This window comes from Lytechinus variegatus, chromosome 3 (assembly GCF_018143015.1).
Source record: "Lytechinus variegatus isolate NC3 chromosome 3, Lvar_3.0, whole genome shotgun sequence".
Classification (NCBI taxonomy): Eukaryota; Metazoa; Echinodermata; class Echinoidea; order Temnopleuroida; family Toxopneustidae; genus Lytechinus; species Lytechinus variegatus.
Window position 1 is genome coordinate 2,639,338 of NC_054742.1, and position 19,497 is coordinate 2,658,834.

The window sequence follows — 19,497 nt, forward strand, 5'->3', positions numbered from 1 at the left end:
GACCCAGCTCCATTAATAACGGTGGTTGCTTTTACTTGCACGCTGTAAGCAATTTTTTATCGGATAATGTACATACACTTGCACGTTGCATTTCACCAGTACAACAATACACCAGACGGTGGACTGTACTGTTTCCAGAAGAAGAAGAAGAAGATTTCATTCAAATTTCACCACAATAGTTAAAATGTTGCTCTATCGGGATGATTACCTTTTAGAGTGGGATGATACCTCTAAATGTGAATAGCAAAAGGTTGAAAGCAAGGCCAAAGTTCCAGTAGCACACAGAGTCGCAAGATCACCGAGTGAGATTTTTTTTCAAGTCTAGACAGCTGCCATAAACATTCAACTACGTAAAAACAATGATGCCATGGGTAAAACCTTTCCTTGCACATGCAAACACAATACAAAGCAATGCTTCCACATTTGCCTGCAATTGTAGCAAGCACACTCAATGCCTCATTCAGAATGTACCTAGAGGGCGCTTTTGCAACATACCTAGGTAATGAACAAGGTTATGATATTAAACAGGTAAGTTTGAATTTAGACCATAGATCTCAGACTTTTGACTTGTCTTGCACTCAACAGCTACAGTCAACAGTGCTCAAGGGTTCATTATATGCCGCCTCACACAGAAAAGTCTAGACAGCTGGCAGCCATCTGTTTTGAGAGTTTTTTAACATTTTTTTATTTGTTTATTTTTTTTCAATTTCTCCTTGTACACAGGTCACTATCGTGCAGCCACCATGGCATTAGGGGGTTAACAATGCCAAAATCCCCCTGATGGGGCTCATTGATTTTTCTCCATATTTCATAAAAATATATAAAAAGAACTGTACCAAAATAAGACTATTATTTCGATTTGACCTAAAATACACCAAAACAGGGGAAAAAACAGTGACTTATTTCGGCTGTCATGCAATTTCACTTCCCTGTTTTATCCCCACTTAAATACATAAACATATGGCCATTGAGTCCCTAGTACAGATCGAGTTACAACTTCAGTCTCTGTAATAGGTGAGTGGTGCCCGCGTCTGAGTTCAGCAGAATAACAGAGACCGAAGCTTTTGATCGAGCGCGACCAACTAGATGGCTAACGTTAGTTAGAAATCGACTGCCAAGAATGCCAAATGTGGTTCTTGGTGCGAGGTAGCTGTGTTTCAACAGATTTCTAAAATAAAAAAAAGCTTCGGTCTCTGTTATATTGGTTGTTCTGCCGAACTATGTCAGCTCCACTCACCAATTACAGAGACCGAAGTTCTAACTCGATCTAGGACTAGTATAGACAGGAATAACTGTTGTTTCTGGGGATTTCCTTAACAATTTTTGACATTTCACTATAATCCCCATACCGACGGTAGTTCATTAGTGTGAGCTCGCATGTGTTATCACTTCCTCCAATTCGCCGATTAACTGTTCAGACTTCAATATTCTTTTTTACATTGAATTTACAGTCTAAGGATTTAGAAACTACCTAATAAATATGAATATATAATATATAACAAATAACGACATGAAAAATATATCAAAAGGTAGGAAATGGTACTTTACCGATGTTTACTTGTCTTGGTACCGTCTTGGTCTCGAGAATCACCCCCAAAATGGCAGCCAAAATATGAGATATTTACCAACGGACGGAGAGGGCGTCAACAATTTACGAGTGTGATATCGATATTGCTTTCGATAATATACGATCTGCTCCATATACAAGCAAAACAATAGTACGATATGATACAATACACAAAGACAAGCGATACTAGTTATAATCACGATATATCGGACATTAAAGAGTTAATAAGGATAATGACGTCATTCAAGATGGCAACTTGCAAGGAAAAACCATTAGCTCAGGTGACTATGTCTTCGATGAAAGATTTCTCAATCATCCAGAGGATTTTTTCAATAACTCCGGTCCAAGGTACACAATTACTTAAGTTATTTATATTTCACTGATAATGGAAACCATGAAACTGTAAATTTCGCTTTAAAACAGTTTTAAATCGCGACCTATAAAACGTTAGTTCACGTATACGTTGGCTGTATGTATGGGCCTCCAAGCTCTTCAGTCTATATATTGGTGAGTGGAGCCAACAAAGTTCAGCGGAACAACCAAAATACAGAGACTGAAGCTTTTGGTCTAGGACTAGTACTACTACAGGGACTCAAAACAATGGCAAAAATACTAAAGTTTTAAAAATCTGATATAACCACTTTTTACTTATTACCAACGTGCATATTATTATGAGCGCTGTAATAATATTTGGACTAATTTCTTACCCTAAATTCCCACATTGAAACTGGTTATAATAACTCGTTTGCGCCTACCATTCGACCAACAGCGAATATAGGGGATGGACTATTACTACGAGACGTACTGAAAATCACATTTTGTCATCTATGCTGGTTAAGGTAAAAGAGTTTAACCTACCCTATGGCCTTTCCTTATTCAGAACCAAACATAGATTTTTCTTCCCCTGACTTAGTCCTAGTTTCACTTGCAATTCATTAAATATTTTCATTTATTGCAAGATTTTTTTCAAAAATCGTTTAAAATATCAGGAAATTTGTCATTATCCTCCTCTATCCATAGACACTCTTACGTACCATGCCGTAATGCTCTCTTAAGCTCAATAAAAGAAAGCTAATGGCAGCGACCACACAGACAGAATAACTGATTCTCCCCACAGATACCTGTTACGGTGAAGCCTGTATTTGGAAGCTCCGAGATCCAGCAATAGTGACCTCTTTCTCCCATAACACTCAATATTTTTTCACATTTTTTTTAATTAGAATAATTGTTGTAGTAGAATGTAGCAGAATGACAGAATTTAAAGAAAGGGTGAATGAAAGAAAGTAGGGAAGGAATAAAAACAACCATACATTTTATCGCAGTGGCCGTCGATTTTGAGCAAAAAAGATTGAGAACATTATGAGTGGTGTGATAACCCTCTAGCTATCGTAATTATTATCATAAATATTAGATAAGAAAGATAAGAGGTAAGAACATTTTCAGAATACCAATTATCTACAATCTGTTCTTATCTTTTTAGTGCACTTTGGTATATGCACAAGTTATGAAATTACGCACTCAGCATAGGATACGATATAAAGCATGCAAGATAAGAAAAAGAATAGCAAGAATAGCAATTTGAGATCGTGACAGAGGTAATAACATATTTGAAATAAGAACTTTTCGAATGAAAAGGGGCATGGAGCACAATTGCCAAGTTACCTTGATAGAGGCTATCAAAACTTCCTTACCAGAATGCATCATATGCAAGGGTTGGTCCAAACGGTGATAAACCTCTATGGTTTTGTGCATTTTTTTGCCTTTTCGATTTGTCACTATTGAACACAATAGAAGCTCTTGAAAAGAAGAATGTATCATCACATTGCATTGGAAAAGTCAGTGAGTTTTATTCCATTATTTGTGTTAAGTTTTCCTTTTTTCTATTAGGCTACATACCCTTAAAATATTAATCTACCTCTGACATTAGATCTAGGGTTGGGACGAGGGATGGGGCGGAAAAATAGCAATTAAAATTTTGTCTATTGCACAGTATGCTGCTAAGAATGAGGTTATGTTGCCTATATAACCTAGTTCCTGGATGAGTGGTTATAATCAATATATTCATGGGATTCCAAGCATTTGTTGGACTATGTAAGCTGCCATCTTGGTCCTGAAATTGACGACAGACTCTACCCATGGAAATAAATGTGCTTTTTTTTTTCCTTTGAAGTTTATTTTTTCCAATTTTGGTGCATTTAAGGCCAAAAGGGAATATAAATGGTTTTTTTTTTCCAATTCTTTTTATATTTTTTTTAAAATAAATACAAAAATCGAAGGGCCCCATCAGTTTATTTAAGGTATTATCAACCCCCTAATGGCGGCTGCTTGATCGCGAGCCGTCTGTGTACAAGGAGAAATAACAATACTAAAAAATGCAAAAAAGCTCCTCGAAACAGATGGCTGCCAGTTTCCTAGACTCAGCTCAGCCTCAGCCTAATACTTTACTTCACTGTCTTCAATATAGGCATAAGTAACTTACAGTCTGTTTGTCTCCCAGGAAGGGGGGGAGCTATGTTGTGAATTTTAGGATCATGTTGGCTGTTGCAGACGTGCCCAAGGTGCCGCTTTGCTTTGATGACCCCCCCCCCCCCCCCCTCCATTTTCAGTCATCAGGGCCCTCTTTATTTGGCCATATTTTCTACAGCCAATCTGTCACATTCCAGCCCTGCACTGCTGCAGCATACATGTAGTTGCTGATGATTTCGACCGCAGTGGAGAAAGAAGAAGATATTGTTTTTTGGTTCATGAGATGAGTTGAGTGGCCATGCATTAGCATTGACCATTGCATGTCTCTTCATATTTCATTATTGCTTTTGTTAAGTTCATCATTAATTTTCTTTTTGTGTGATATTTTTTTAGTTTTTTCTGCTGTAAAATACTGTTCGTAATTTTTTCTTTCTTTATTTCTCCTCCCCATCCCCTCCTACTTATCCTCCACCTCCTCCTTCCTCCCACTTCTCCTTACTCTTACTATCCTCCCTTTTCCTCTCACTTTTCCTCCTCCTTCCTCTCAATTTTTCGTTCTCCCCTCCATCTCGTCCACCCTCCCCTTCTCCACCCATTCCTTCTCTATCCCCTTCTTTTTCTTCTCATCCTCATTGATTTTAAGGTCAATTTATATAGTGCAGCTTCTGTGTGATACTGTACATGTATATAGACCTATATTGATATTTTTCAAACTATTCACATAATATTAAACACATTTTACAATCATTTTTTTTTTTTTACATTTTCTTTCCAGGCAAGAAATTCAGAGAAAGCTATGTGAGTATAATCTTATAAAGCATTTTTTTTAAGAATTACAAAGTGCGACTAGAGATGCAAGATTTTTTTTACAATAAGTACATAAAGTAATTAGAAAGTCATATGTTCGTAATTGATTGAACCACCTCACCCTCTCATTAAGCTGATGATAGAAAATATATCACTCCAGTCATGATAACCAAGGTATTGTATATTAATAAATATTGTTAAGCACTGATTATTAAAGGAGTATGATACATTTTAAAGCAGTTGAATTCACCTAAAATAGAAAATCTAAGAAAACAATGAAAGTTTCAGGAACATTAATAGGATAATTAGAAGGTATGAGCATTTGAATATTGAGTTCACTGATGCTATGTAAATCCTAGCAATAGATTTGGTCCACTGATTCTATTGTTCTCTGGCCGAAACAGGTAATAGTGAGTCAAAGAATGGTGACTGGTAGTGTATGTTTTGCAGTGCGACCAACATCTGTGATGTCCAATTGTACACTTCCCCATTTTATTTACTTTAGTATATTTCACTTAAATTTTCTCTTTTATTAAGCTTATTTCATTTTCAGTTCTTTCAGTTTTTTGTCTCACCTGCGAAGCAAAGTGAGACTATAGGCGCCGCTTTTCCGACGGCGGCGGCGGCGGCGTCAACATCAAATCTTAACCTGAGGTTAAGTTTTTGAAATGACATCATAACTTAGAAAGTATACTTGTACAAGGAAAAGCAGATTACAATAAGTATTGGTTTACACTCGCTGTGATCCTCATAATATGTTTTTGTCTCACCTGCGAAGCAAAGTGAGACTATAGGCGCCGCTTTTCCGACGGCGGCGGCGGCGTCAACATCAAATCTTAACCTGAGGTTAAGTTTTTGAAATGACGTCATAACTTAGAAAGTATATGGACCTAGTTAATAAAACTTGGCCATAAGGTTAATCAAGTATTACTGAACATCCTATTAGAGTTTCATGTCACATGACCAAGGTCAAAGGTCATTTAGGGTCAATGAACTTAGACCATGTTGGAGGATTCAACATCGAAATCTTAACCTGAGGTTAAGTTTTTGAAATGTCATCATAACTTAGAAAATATATAGACCTAGTTCATGAAACTTGGACATAAGGTTAATCAAGTATCACTGAACATCCTGCATGAGTTTCACGTCACATGACCAAGGTCAAAGGTCATTTAGGGTCAATGAACTTTGGCCGAATTGGGAATATCTGTTGAATTCCCATCATAACTTTGAAAGTTTATGGATCTGATTCATGAAACTTGGACATAATAGTAATCAAGCATCACTGAAAATTTTGTGCAGTTTCAGTCAGGTCTCATGATAAGGTCAAAGGTCATTTAGGGTCAATGAACTTTGGCCGAATCGGGGTATCTGTTGAATTACCATCATAACTTTGAAAGTTTATTGGTCTAGTTAATTAAACTTGGACATTAGAGTAATCAAGTATCACTGAACATCCTGTGCGCGTTTCAGGTCACATGACCAAGGTCAAAGGTCAATGAACTTTGGCCGAATTGGGTGTATCTGTTGAATTACCATCATAACTTTGAAAGTTTATGGATCTGATTCATGAAACTTGTACATAAGAGTAATCAAGTATCACTGGACATTCTGTTCAAGTTTCAGGTCACATGATTAAGGTCAAAGGTCATGTAAGGTCAATGAACTTTGGCCATGTTGGGTTTTTGTGTGAATAACCATCATATCTCTGTAAGTTTATTGGTCTAGTTCATAAAAAGTGGACATAAGAGTAACCATGTATCACTGAACATCTTGTGCGAGTTAGAGTAGTATTCAAAGTCAGCACTGCTGCTATATTGAACCGCGTGATGCAGGTGAGACGGCCAGAGGCATTCCACTTGTTTATGAGATGGCATGTAATATATGAAATTAGATCATGGATGAATTGTTTGTTCTATCAGTAGAATCAACAACCAAAAACTATAGATGTTTGGGCCTTTGGCGGTTATATTTTCAGTGTCAAAAGGTTAAAGTTGTACATGTGTGACGCAGATAAATACAGAGGGTGTGACATCACAGATCTGGTATCTTGTTATTGCTAAAGGGTGGATCTTCAAAGCATTAGTGTTCTCAACATTCAAATGCACATAACATTCTCAGTCCTTCACATTTATATCTTGGAGCTCAATAAATCACTCTCCTTATTTTTTCAAGGAGCTCAATTGAGCTCCTCTGAATCACTCTCCAAGAGGAGCTCAATTTAATACATTACATGTATGCTAAATTGTATACTTTTCTTTAAATCGTAAATGCAATAGCTGTGTAGCTATTGAGTAATCTGTAATGAAACTAGGCCTGGTTCATTACATATTTACAAAATATTGTGCTCTTAGAAAAAATACAAAAATTGCTAAAATTTAGCCATCTATTTTTCATAATTTCTTGAAATTATTTTGATTTAGTTGAAAACTATCAGGAAAATGAAGAATATTCAGCTCTATCTTGACTCTGATTGATGATGTTACAATCAGTAAATATTGAAGTCCCACATGTACATGTAAAAGTTAGACTTTCATGGTTTTGCAACATTAGCTGAAGACAATCTTTGATCGTTTGATTGTTTTCATCATTATTGATTGTTTTACACTTGGTCAACACCATGAAAATCTACATATGAGACTACAATATTTACCAAGTTTAACATCATAAATCAGAGTCAAGAAAGAGGTGAATATTCTTCATTTTTTCTGTAGTTTCCAACTAAATCAAAATAATTTCAAGGAATTATGCCATATATGCCTACATGTATTTCATGAATATAAAGATGTTAAAGGGGAATGAAACCTTTGGAACAAATAGGCTTGTGTAGAAACAGAAAAATCAAAGAATAAGAATAAAGAAAGTTTTAGAAAAATCGGACAAATAATGAGAAAGTTATGAGCATTTGAATATTGCAATCACTAATGCTATGGAGATCCTCCCATTGGCAATGCGACAAGGATGTGTGATGTCACTGATGAACAACTTTCCCTTTGGTGGACTATAAAATACCCTCAAAATGTCTCTTTTTGCTTTTTCTTACGATGATACAAACTCTTTATCCATTATGTATTCTTAAAAAATATGTATTACATGCCCTCATGTAGAAAGAACACATGATCTATGGATAGATGTGATAAAAGAGGCAATTCAAGTGAAATATATACTAAAGTAATGGGGAGAGTTGTTCATCAGTGACATCACACATCTTTGTCGCATTGCCAATTTGCTATCTCCATAGCAATAGTGATCACAATATTCAAATGCTCATAACTTTCTCATTATTTGTCCGATTTTTCTCAAACTTTTGTTGATCTGTTTCTTTGATTTTTCTGTTTTCACACAAGCTATCTTGTTCCAATGGTTTCATTCTCCTTTAAGTGTTAAATTTTAGCAACTTTTGGTGAAGGTTTTTTTTTAAATAAGGAGCGCAATATTTTTTTTTTAGGAGCACGGTAGGAGCACCAGCACGAGCGCGCTCCTCAAAAAATGAAGGTCTGCTTTCTCATTGTGTCCAATTTTACTCAAACTTTTGTTGATCTTATTCTTTATTTTTTTAACTCTCACATGAGCCTACTTGTCCCACAGGTTAAATTCTCCTTTAACTCCAATTTTGTTAATAAAATGGAATCTTTATAGGTATTTCTATCAAGTTTCATTCATTAGATTGTCAAAGTGAATCCCAATCGAACAACTGAAATACATGTCCTGCATCATTCAAACTTGAATCATGGCAATAATGGCTATTTGTATATTGGTCAATAGGACGGCTTTGGCCCGTTTCAGAAATGCACAAATGGGCGATACAAAGATGAAGGAGCGACGTCCGTACCTCGCCAGCGAGTGTGAAGAACTTCCCAAGGCCGAGAAGTGGCGGCGTCAGGTGATCTCTGAAATTTCCCGGAAGGTTGCTCAGATACAGAATGGTAATACTTTTCATTTACCAGTAGCAGTAGCTTTTTGTTGTTATCACTATTTATTTTGGTAATTAAAAGTACATCAATGAAATCGATACAATATCATACAATGCAATAAACAACATTATATGCACCCACTGGACTGCCATATCAGGAAAAGGGTTAAAGGGCTTTTCCACTCTAACAAGAAGTTCATTTGGATAAATAGAGAAAATTTAAACAAGCATAGCACTGAAAATTGAACTAATATAAGCAGTTTGAAATTCAAACTATAGTTCATTTGGTTCCAATGATATTTTAATTGAAGTGAGTTTTAATGTTTGAATATTTGAGTATATGTTATCTAATATGCAGCAAGCAAAGGTGAATGCTCCAAAAATAAAAATAGGACAATGATTAATTACCAATTTTTTACCTTTTAGATGTGGTCATCAAATTTGTATTAAAAAAGGAACTAGGTAGATAATGGGGGTGACTTGACATACATGTATGACTTATTCAATTGCTCAGTTGTATGTTTTTATGTCATCATTTGCAGCTGGTTTGGGAGAGTTCAAGATACGGGATCTGAATGATGAAATCAACAAGCTGCTTAGAGAGAAAGGCCATTGGGAAGCCAGGATTGTAGAACTTGGTGGTCCAGATTATAGGGTAAATATGACATTACTCATACTGAGCATAGAAAAGATGGCTAGATTAAATATTGTAATGTTCAAGCTCCCTTCCTGTGTTTCATCTGTCTGCTGGGTTTCAAATGGAAATCTGTCCTTTTTCATAACAGTTGTACGTCATTTCACTCAGTGAAAATGTGCATAGACATAGCAGACACCCATTATTTTGAATCAACCTTGGAATTCTTTTAAATTAATTTTCTTTTATTTTCTTTAGACTTAAACTTAAGCAGCTTTTTTTTCATTGTGTGACTTTGGATTCAGAACAATTTGACTTTAGAACAATGACTTCCTACAGCATTTCTTTTTATTGAACCATTGTGAATGGATAATTTTCTTGTTCACTTACAAGAGCTTGGTAAAATAATCGTGAAGAAAACCTAACCAAAAAATGTTTATGTTATTGGGGACTTTTTGAGTGGTGATCTTCGGGGGTAAAAGCAATAAACAGTTCGATTTAGAGCTAGATTTTGAATATTATGATAATATGTCCATTTATATAGCGCTATTACTATGTGCATGTACTTAACTGTGCTTTGATACTTGGTATCATATTATTACCCCGGCCAAAGCTGAGCCACCATATTGGCGCCAAAGCGTCGAGGAATAAATGCTACCAGCCACCCATTCATCTCACCTGGGTCGAGTGCAGCACAGTGCTGATAAATATCCTGTTGAAGGAAAACACGCCATGGCTAGGATTCGAACCCACGACCCTCTGTTTGAAAGGCGTGAGTCAGAACCACTAGACCACGATACGCCCACATATGGCGTGTCATCTGAATCATCCAGAATGAACTGAACCAAAGTCTCTAGAGTGATGTACACTAATCTGAGCAATGCATATAGTATTGTTTAGCCAAATGATATTTTCAAAAATCACTATCCCAAATTTCATAAAGAATCCGTGACTGTAAAAAGATACATTGACCACTACACATGTGAGAGTGAAATGTTATAATACCCTCTAGGCCTTGTGATCTGTTACACTTTGTCAGCTGAAATTTTTGTTGTGATTTATTTTTTAGAATTTCACAAGGCCATTTTGCTAAAATTCCAACTTTTGTGCCAATAGTTTAGGTAAAAAAGGCTTGTAAGTCCTGAATATATATGTATAGTGACCAGTGACTTTACTGCAAAGAAAATTATGATGTACACAATAGTTTGATCCCTTACTCGGGCTAAAAAAATAATACCATCTTTCTCTAAATTTGCATACTAATAGATGAGCCTTTCGAAATTGCATACATGTATATGCCACTAGAAAGATATTAAGAATACATATCCTTTAATAGTGTGATTGGACTTTTCTTGCATCTACCAGTATTCCTATCATAATGGCCATTTCATACACTTTGAAAGTTTGGATTTCTATAAAGATTGTTTTCCATAGACTATTCCTGTTTACATGAAGGAAATTTAGTTTGTTGGGGAAAAATTGGATCAAAGCTGTCTACATTCGAAATGTCAGAGAAAGAACCACTTTGCTATCAGTCATCTAATGGGAATGTTTTTCTTTTTATATTGCAGAAAGTTGGACCTAAGATGTTGGATCAAGAAGGTAAAGAGGTTCCAGGAAACAGAGGTTATAAGTATTTTGGAGCTGCCAAAGATCTACCGGTGTGAGAGAACTCTTTGAACAAGAACGTAAGAATATTATTCTCATTGTAATGTTTTGGTCAAATCAGAATATATTGGGGCCAGCAAGCGAGCATGCCACTGCTATTTACTGGAATTTTAGGTTGTTGCTTTAAAAATGAGTACTGAGAATGTGTTTAAGGTCAGGTCCATCCCACCAACAAGTTAGCTGCAATTTATAACAAATCAAAGATAATACTAGGCATTTCATCAGATAAGTTGCAAAAGTTGAATTTTTCAAAACATTTTTATTTACAACACAGGTGATATGTAAATAAGAGAGGCAATATGAATTTCTCTCGTGTTTTATTGTATGAATCGAACATTGAAAATAAGGAAGTTCTTTATTGAATAATAAGTAATAATAGGATTCAAATATTCTGGTAAAATTCAAGCTTTTACAGTAATGACAGGAAAGATTTTTAATGTTTCATGTAGAATATTCATTAGAAATAGTAAGTTATGTGACATCATTGGTTTCCTCATTAGATACCGCCTATGTGGTGCATATATAGTGAGTGAAATTATTTGTACATCCAGTTTTGATAAAATTTTCAGGATTATGCATGTTCAATTTTTCTCTATTAATTCAAATCATCTTGCTCTTAGGGTTTACTTGGCCTTTGACAAAGAACTAAACATTCAATGGTTTCTAAAGCATGAGTAAATGCACAGGAAGAAGCTGTATTCATCTTCTTTGATGAGTTGATAGAAGAATATACTTTCTACCTTTAGTCTGCTGATTGGATAAATGGTTTTATCCAGATGTAGCCTTGTATCAAAGATTGTGATTGCAAAAGTTAGGAAGGTAGTATATGCATTTTTCGCAATTAAAATTTGAAGAATATCTACCTGATTCATTTAGTAAAAGAGAATACTGAGAAGTGTTGAAGATCCTTGTCTCAGATTGTTTCAATGTTAATGGTACTTACCTGTAATACAAAACTTTGCCATTGTCCGTAGGCTAAGTTTTTATTGATTGTATTCTATTGTAACTTCCTGTATTAGATTGCATTCATGATCATTACGTACAATGAATTATATAAATGAAATGCACTAGCTTTATTTTACAGGGCCCATGTGTTATCATTACTCATTACTTTCTATCTTTGAATTTGTGACAACAGCTCCTGCTCCTCCTCGGAAAACAAGAGCTGAATTGATGAAGCTGATCGATGCTGATTACTATGGTTACCGTGATGAAGATGATGGTGTACTAGTACCTCTTGAGATGGAACATGAGAAAGATTGTGAGTTGTAAAGTCATATTGGAATAAACTGATATCTATAGATCAGATGGTTAAGGAATTTTAAGAGTTGTGATTTTGTCAATTTTAATCATGCGATGTCACATGACAATGATTTTACCTTGCAATTAATAAGTAATCCAACACTAAACAATTTAAGAAATAGCAGTTTATGGAATTTTTCATCCATGGCACATGAGAGATCTGTTTGCTTGTGAGCAGAATAGAGGGATAACAGTAGTAGAAAGAGTTGATTATATTGTTGGTACGTTTGCTATCCCATTTGTACAACAATCAACTACTTAAATCTTTATGTTTGGGATATTAGATTAAAAAATCAAATCCAATCTAAAATTTTATAACATGCTCTTAAAATGAACTTCTTCAAATGTTCAGTCAAAACTCATTCAATATGGAATTCTATTTTGAGTATTCAAGAATTTTTTTTTTCTGATTTACATTTATATTTTAGTAATCTTAGAAATATATTATAAATTGAAATTAGCATATACATAAGAAAATCCAACCTCTCTGATATGCTTTTCACACTCCATATATTTTCTTTAACCATGGCATATTGGTGGGGCTAAGGGGGGTTCTTAGCCCCCACCAATATCCTGTGGTTAAGCTTAGCCCCCTTTGGTTTCACACTACGTTTAGCAAAGTGGGCTAGCACGGTACTATCTGGCCCTGCAAAAAGCAGGGTTAGCCGACTTATTGCTGTGCTAAGAGATGGGGTGTGAAATGAAACCGGGCTAAAGAAAAGTGGGGCTAAGTATTAGCCAATCACAGAAGTTGAAGTTGCATGTTAATTACATTCTGTTGTGGCAAAATCATCAATATTCATGAGCTGTGTGATAGTCCGGCTGGTGTTAACCCCGGCTAAGCAAATAGTATGGGGTTAAGAAAGACATTGTGAAATCCCCAAAAGATAGTACGGGGTTAAGAAAGACATTGTGAAATCCCCAAAAGATAGTACGGGGTTAAGGATAGTCCTGGGTTATGGATAGTATGGGGTTAAGGAAATGCAGTGTGAAAAGCATATAACCTGTGGATTGACATTAAGTGACATAATGGGTTGGTTTAACCCACATTTATAAATCACAAATATTAACACTCAGTATCAAATGTAGCCCTTTGGTTAAAATAATTATATTAATGTTCTAATGGAAATGATTGATATGAATCCATTACAGTGATAGCAGCAGCAGTTAGTGAATGGACAAGTAAGAAAGAAGCTGGACTTCTGGAAGGATTGACACAAGGAGAAGAGAAAGAAGAAGAAAACATATATGCTGTTCAACAAGATTCTGGAGTAAGCAGTCACAATTCTTTATCTTGAACTGTAATATATTTGATCTCCTTTTTGAAGTAATCTTATTTGTGACTGACTGAAATAGACAAAAATTTTAGAAAATGTCAACACAGTTTAGTTAGGCCCTCTGTAAAATATGATAATTATTTGCAATCTTAATGAAGAAAACAGTGAATAGACCTTTTATTGACAATGTTCGACTTGCTCAAACCTACTAGATGTTAGTATTTTAACAATGTACCCTGATTTTGAATACTCTCTCCCATGTGACCCCTCAAAGTTGCCTCAATTGTCTCTCCTAAGACTTATATTTTCTGATTCTCTTGCAGTCAGAGGATGAAGGAGAAAATGAGAAGGAGATGGAGGTTATTGATGGTCAGCCAAGATATGTTGCTCATGTTCCAGTACCTTCACAGAAAGAAGTAATTTCTTTAACTCCATTTTAACCCATGTCCTATTGGGACCGGATTGACATGTACAGATTCTAAGGAAATTACAATATGCAGTTGTCAATACGTTAAATGAAAGTTAAGAGGAGGTGCATGGCAAATGCCAGCATGCAATCATGACTTGCATTGCCAAAGTAGATGAATATACATTGGCAATATGAACATAATATGCATCAAAATCAGTAACATTTTCTTTGTATCCAGGTAATATAATTATGAATATTCATGATCAAATATAGCAATACCAGATACTTCATGGCATACTGGTATATGAAGTTCAAGGTACTCACAACATTATAACAAAATTTCAATTTATTTTTTTGGGTAGATTTTTCATTGAACAAAAAGAATGTTGCTGGCATGATATATTAATATATTAAGTGTACAGTAGTGCTAAAGAGTTAATGAACCCCACCAGAAAATGAACATATTTAAAAGTATTGAAGTCCTGAATGGTATAAATATTTGATTGTGAAGTAAGGTGATAAATCATTACATCCAATAAAGTTTGTTTCTCTGGGCTCGCCCGACATTGTAGTGTTATTGTATGCATTCAACACTCAGCATAAAGGAGTGCATTTTGTGGTGGAGTTCACTAACTTGCTAGCACCACAGTATATCTCTTATTTCATTGTTTTATAAATACTTTTTGCAGAGAAGCTCACATATTATACCAAATTATGATTCGGAAATATAATTGAACTTCTTTGAGTATAAAATATAAATACATGAGCATGGCCATATGCAGTGCACTAGGGGCGCAGTTGCCCTCCCACCCCCCTCAATTTTTTTTTAAAAGGTATAATTTTTACTGTAAATTTTCACAAATTTCACCAAAAGTATCCAAAGAAATCCTTCAATTTCACCTTAAAAAATGCAAAAGCACCCAAATGACAAGCTCGGACACTTTGCTCCATTGCTTTTGATTTTTTCACAAAAGTTTCCGCATCCTACTCCCCCCCCCCGGAAAAAATTGTGTCTGGGGAAAAAACCTGTCATCCTCTTCCAAATCAAGACAGATTCAAGGAACTTTTTCATAATTGAATTGCGGCAATAAAGTTGAAAAATTCTTTAAATCATCGTACGAATACAGCTGGCATCATGTGATTTGTAGTGACCATTTCCAGCCTGATGAAATATGAGGGGAACATGCACAAAACTCTAAAGTAATAATTCTAGATAGCTTTCCGATGGTATATGAAATATGAAAATCTGAAAGTAAAACGCTCGAATTAATCCAGACAGTACACGAGAGAATGAAACAACGAAATAGCGATTTCGGCAGTAGAATCACAAAACATGCAATCTGCAGCTGACTACGCGGTAGACTGATGATCAATTTAATGAAGTGAAAATTCTGATGTTATTTATGCTCTCAAACAAAGTGTGAAATTGAACTATTCAAAAAAATAAATAAGTATAGGCTGAAAACATTTTAGTTCAGTTGGAAAATATGACTGAAAATATTTTTAAGTGTTTAGTTTATCGTATAATTTTAGTAGTGAAAATAGACCACAGTATAGTGAATCACTCACGTAGAGCGCAAAAACGTTACACTCCCCTGGAAGTCCAAACAAAATAACAGCATACAGCTTAATTTAAGATCGTAGCACTCGTTTGATTTCAAGTAATATTTACTCAAATATGTAAAATAAGACATAATGTTTGTTTAGTCAAGTAAAAAGGTATAGATGTCGGCTGTATTCGCCCCAAACATGTATTTTAAGCTTTATTTTCCTGTAACTTAGATGAAATAAATGTTTTTTATATCAATATATGTATTTATATTTTGTCACGTTGTTTCCATTCTCTTAATTCCAGGTTGAAGAAGCCCTCTTAAGGAGGAAAAAGATGGAACTATTAGAAAAGTATGCCAGTGAGACATTACAACAGCAGGGCAGTGAGGCTAAAACATTAATGGGATTATGAGAGAAAAAGCCGCCTTAAAGAACTTATTGTGCCTCTTGAATATTGAATAAACTACCTTCCAAAAGTTTTCCTGTGGAGTTTTATCAACTTGAGGTTGTGATGAAGATGGACATCAGGTAAAATGGAAAGGAAAGAAGAAATGAAAGAATCGATAGCTTATAAGAACTCATCATGGATGTTATGGAAGGTAGTTGAGAGAGGGCCAAGTTATTCCATACTTCAATGATACTCAGCAAGGAATGAAACTTGTAGACATCAAATTAGGTTTGTTGAAAGGCGAACTGGTTTGAGTGTTCTCTTCTCTCATACAAGATGCAGCAATGATGAGCTGATCCTCACAAATAAGATCATGTGTTTCAAGTACTAGTGGAACATTTTAGAGATAAAGATTCATATTACATCTATTTTCTTGTCAAATGTTATGATTTGAACCCCACTGAATTTGCTTTCTTGGACTACAATGGCTTTCTCATATCAAAGAGAAATTAGTGCTGGTCTGGTAGAAACCATTGAATTATGATTGCATTGTAAACCAGTAAATGCTATAGTGATGGTATGTTCTAACCGGCACTGACCACCCTAGTGATGGGACTTCAGAGATCTTCAGTGTAATTTGAATGAATCTTAAGATCCTCTTCTGTGTTCTCTGGGCTAGATGAAGATTTCAGTAAAAAAAATATTTTAAAAAGTATGAAGGCACATTATGTAATTTTGTCCGTATAAATTGAGCATAGATGAAATACCTTCTTTCATCAAAGGGAACAAGTGGCATGAAATGAATATTGTAAAATAGCCTTAAAAACAGGCATTGCTGACCATTTGCTGAGCAACCAAGCATGCACAGAACAATTCTGTCCATCTTTGTTTAAGGTGCTCAGCTGAGCAAGGAGTTTCACTCACTTGCGCATGCTCGAGGCAGCATATATTCAGCCAACTGACCCCATTATCAGTAGACAATTTACCACAGTTTACTTCATTCACGCTACATACATGTACAAGGGTAGTTTATGTGAAGTCTGCCTTCTTCAGATAATTAGAGATAGAGTGGAGGAAATATTTTGCTATCCTTGGCCTCGGCCTCAGTCTGCATTAAGTTTACAATGTACAACAAGAGAAAAATTATATCCAATTGCGATTTGACTTAGCATTCTGAGCCTCACCTCCTTCCTTGCCAATGAATACTGAAAGACTAGTAGTCTTAATCTTTTAACTCCATGATGGTATAGCTAACATTGTTATTGAGATAAGTGGAGCATCACATTTTGTATAACATTTTCTTATTGTTTGTTGCTTCATATATTAGACTGATGGAAACATGTATTATATGTAAAATACCTACTGTAAATCTTGTAGAAAAAAAATCTGGAAATAAAAGTATCAACATTTCATATATACCAAATTTGTTAAGTTCCATGTATGACTTCTTCATGTTTCTTATTTTAAATAGATGTACATCAGAGTTTAGACTTTTCCCTTGACAAATCTTCCTTTCAGGAGACTCATAATGCAGATCCCAATGTGCATGAACTGATGCTCACAACTCAATTGATACACAAAAATAGGGTAGTCCATGGGTGCTTACACAATTACATTTTTTTTTGCTGCTGCTATCCACTTTAATAGATGTGTGATCATTTAATTTATTATCTACAATGTATAGCAAAGTAAGTTTGTAACAAAAGCAAATATTGATTGAAATGATAATAGAAGAGTTGATTAAGGGAAGGAGACAAAGGATAAGTAAGAGAGGGTAGAAAATGTGAAAGTGTTCTTGAGGGAAAGAGGAGACCAATTGAGGGAGGGGGGGTGAGAGAGTAGGAGATGAGATGGAAAGGAAAGAAATGCGGAAAAATGGAACGGGGACAGAAACGGGAGTAAAACATGATAAAGCCACAAGGGGAGGAAAAGAAATTAAAAGCAGCAAGACTAATTTAAATATGTAATCTATTTTTACACACAACGCACCTTCTGCTCGCTCGCTCAGCATTTAGGATAGTGGGACAGTGTCGTTAACCTGGAGAGTGATATCAGATATTAGTGGGCAAAGTGAATCGCAATTGAATTCCGTCATCTACCGAGAGGTGTTTAATAAAACTCGTTCATGATGTGAACTGATTTTTAAAAAAGAGTAACAATGAACCATGTTCGTTCTGTGAAAAGTTTTGAAAAATATGACATAGAAATGATAAGGGGCCCACTTTGTCACAATATTGTAGGGATTGCAGGAACAATAGTTCATTTGTTCTGTTTTCTGTAACGAATAGAATATTCAGAAATTTAGGGGAAAAAATGACTTCGTTTTTCCGCATCGAAATTCTCCAGTCTGCCTTTTGAATTCACTGGGGATTGTTTTTTAAGAGCTTTTACTGTATGATGTCCAATCAGAAAATGCCCGTTTTAGAGTGCGGTATGGGCAGATGGGTATATGGGGCTCACCCCCCCCCCAAAAAAAAGAATAACAATGATACTTCTCTTTCATGTACCTGCGGTCTCACTGAAAAAAAGTGGAATTGGGTTGATTTTTATTTCCATTCATCAAATTTTGATGAATGGAAAGATAAATCAACCCAAACTTTTTAAATATTGTTATATAAATTATTGGATATTGTTAGTGAGAAGTCTATTTATTTCGAGGCTATACCGATACGTACAGTCTCGTCCTTTAAATTATTCACACCCCTTGATATTGTTAAATTCCAGTTAAAACTAATTGAAACCAACTGGAAATCCAGCTGGTTTCAATTGGATCTTGGTCCTGGGATGCGAGGGCAAAATTTGTGATATTCTGATCTGAAACTACATAATGATTTAAATGAAAAAAGAGCCACGTATCTGAATTAACATACGTGCGTGTGTTTCAGATTTAGACCTAGAATCTGGACATTCTAAACACATTTTTTAACCAAAAATCAATAAAGAAGGCGCGAAGCGCGAGATTAAAATATTTGATATTCTGATCTGAACAGGGGCCAATTTAAGCTATATATTTAAAACACTTTGTAGGCAAATTGTGAGGTGTAATATGGATCGCATAAAAAGCTGATATTTTTCGTTGTTATTACTTTGAGTTTTGACATACGACCGGGACATTCAAAGGACATTATGTCATCATGATAATGATGGCTATCTTTTTTTTTCCTCTTCCTAACCGCGAGATGAAACTTGTCGATATTCCATTCTGAAATTTAATCATTAAATTAATATCTTATCTGTTAATCTAATAAGCCTAATGAGATCGCAAAATCTGTTAATATCATGGCCTGAAAACTGGTTATTTCGAGCACTTTTGTAATTATAAATATGATGCATGATTTAATATATTTCTAACAAACAATGCGAGCGCAAATCTCAAGCCTAATTTTTTGATAATCTGTCATGAAATAGGGATTTTAAGTAGTTTGTTATAGAATTAATATTGAGATTACATAAGCGCTAGGTGATAAGTTTTGACAATCAGACCTGAATAGGCATATTTTTAAAAACTTTATGGA

The 19,497-nt window shown here is 35.1% G+C and overlaps 1 protein-coding gene and 1 pseudogene across 1 annotated transcript in view; both read left to right on the forward strand.

The window, feature by feature from the left end:
- Nucleotides 1-48, forward strand: part of LOC121411944 (atrial natriuretic peptide receptor 1-like) — a 38,762-nt gene extending 38,714 nt beyond the window's left edge. Inside the window, exon 16 of the mRNA XM_041604856.1 lies at nucleotides 8-48. Coding sequence (XP_041460790.1) covers nucleotides 8-48 — 41 coding nt within the window. The remainder of the gene's footprint in view (nucleotides 1-7) is intronic.
- Nucleotides 49-433: 385 nt separating this feature from the next.
- On the forward strand, nucleotides 434-17,403 carry LOC121409980 (annotated as a pseudogene).
- Nucleotides 17,404-19,497: the final 2,094 nt, after the last annotated feature.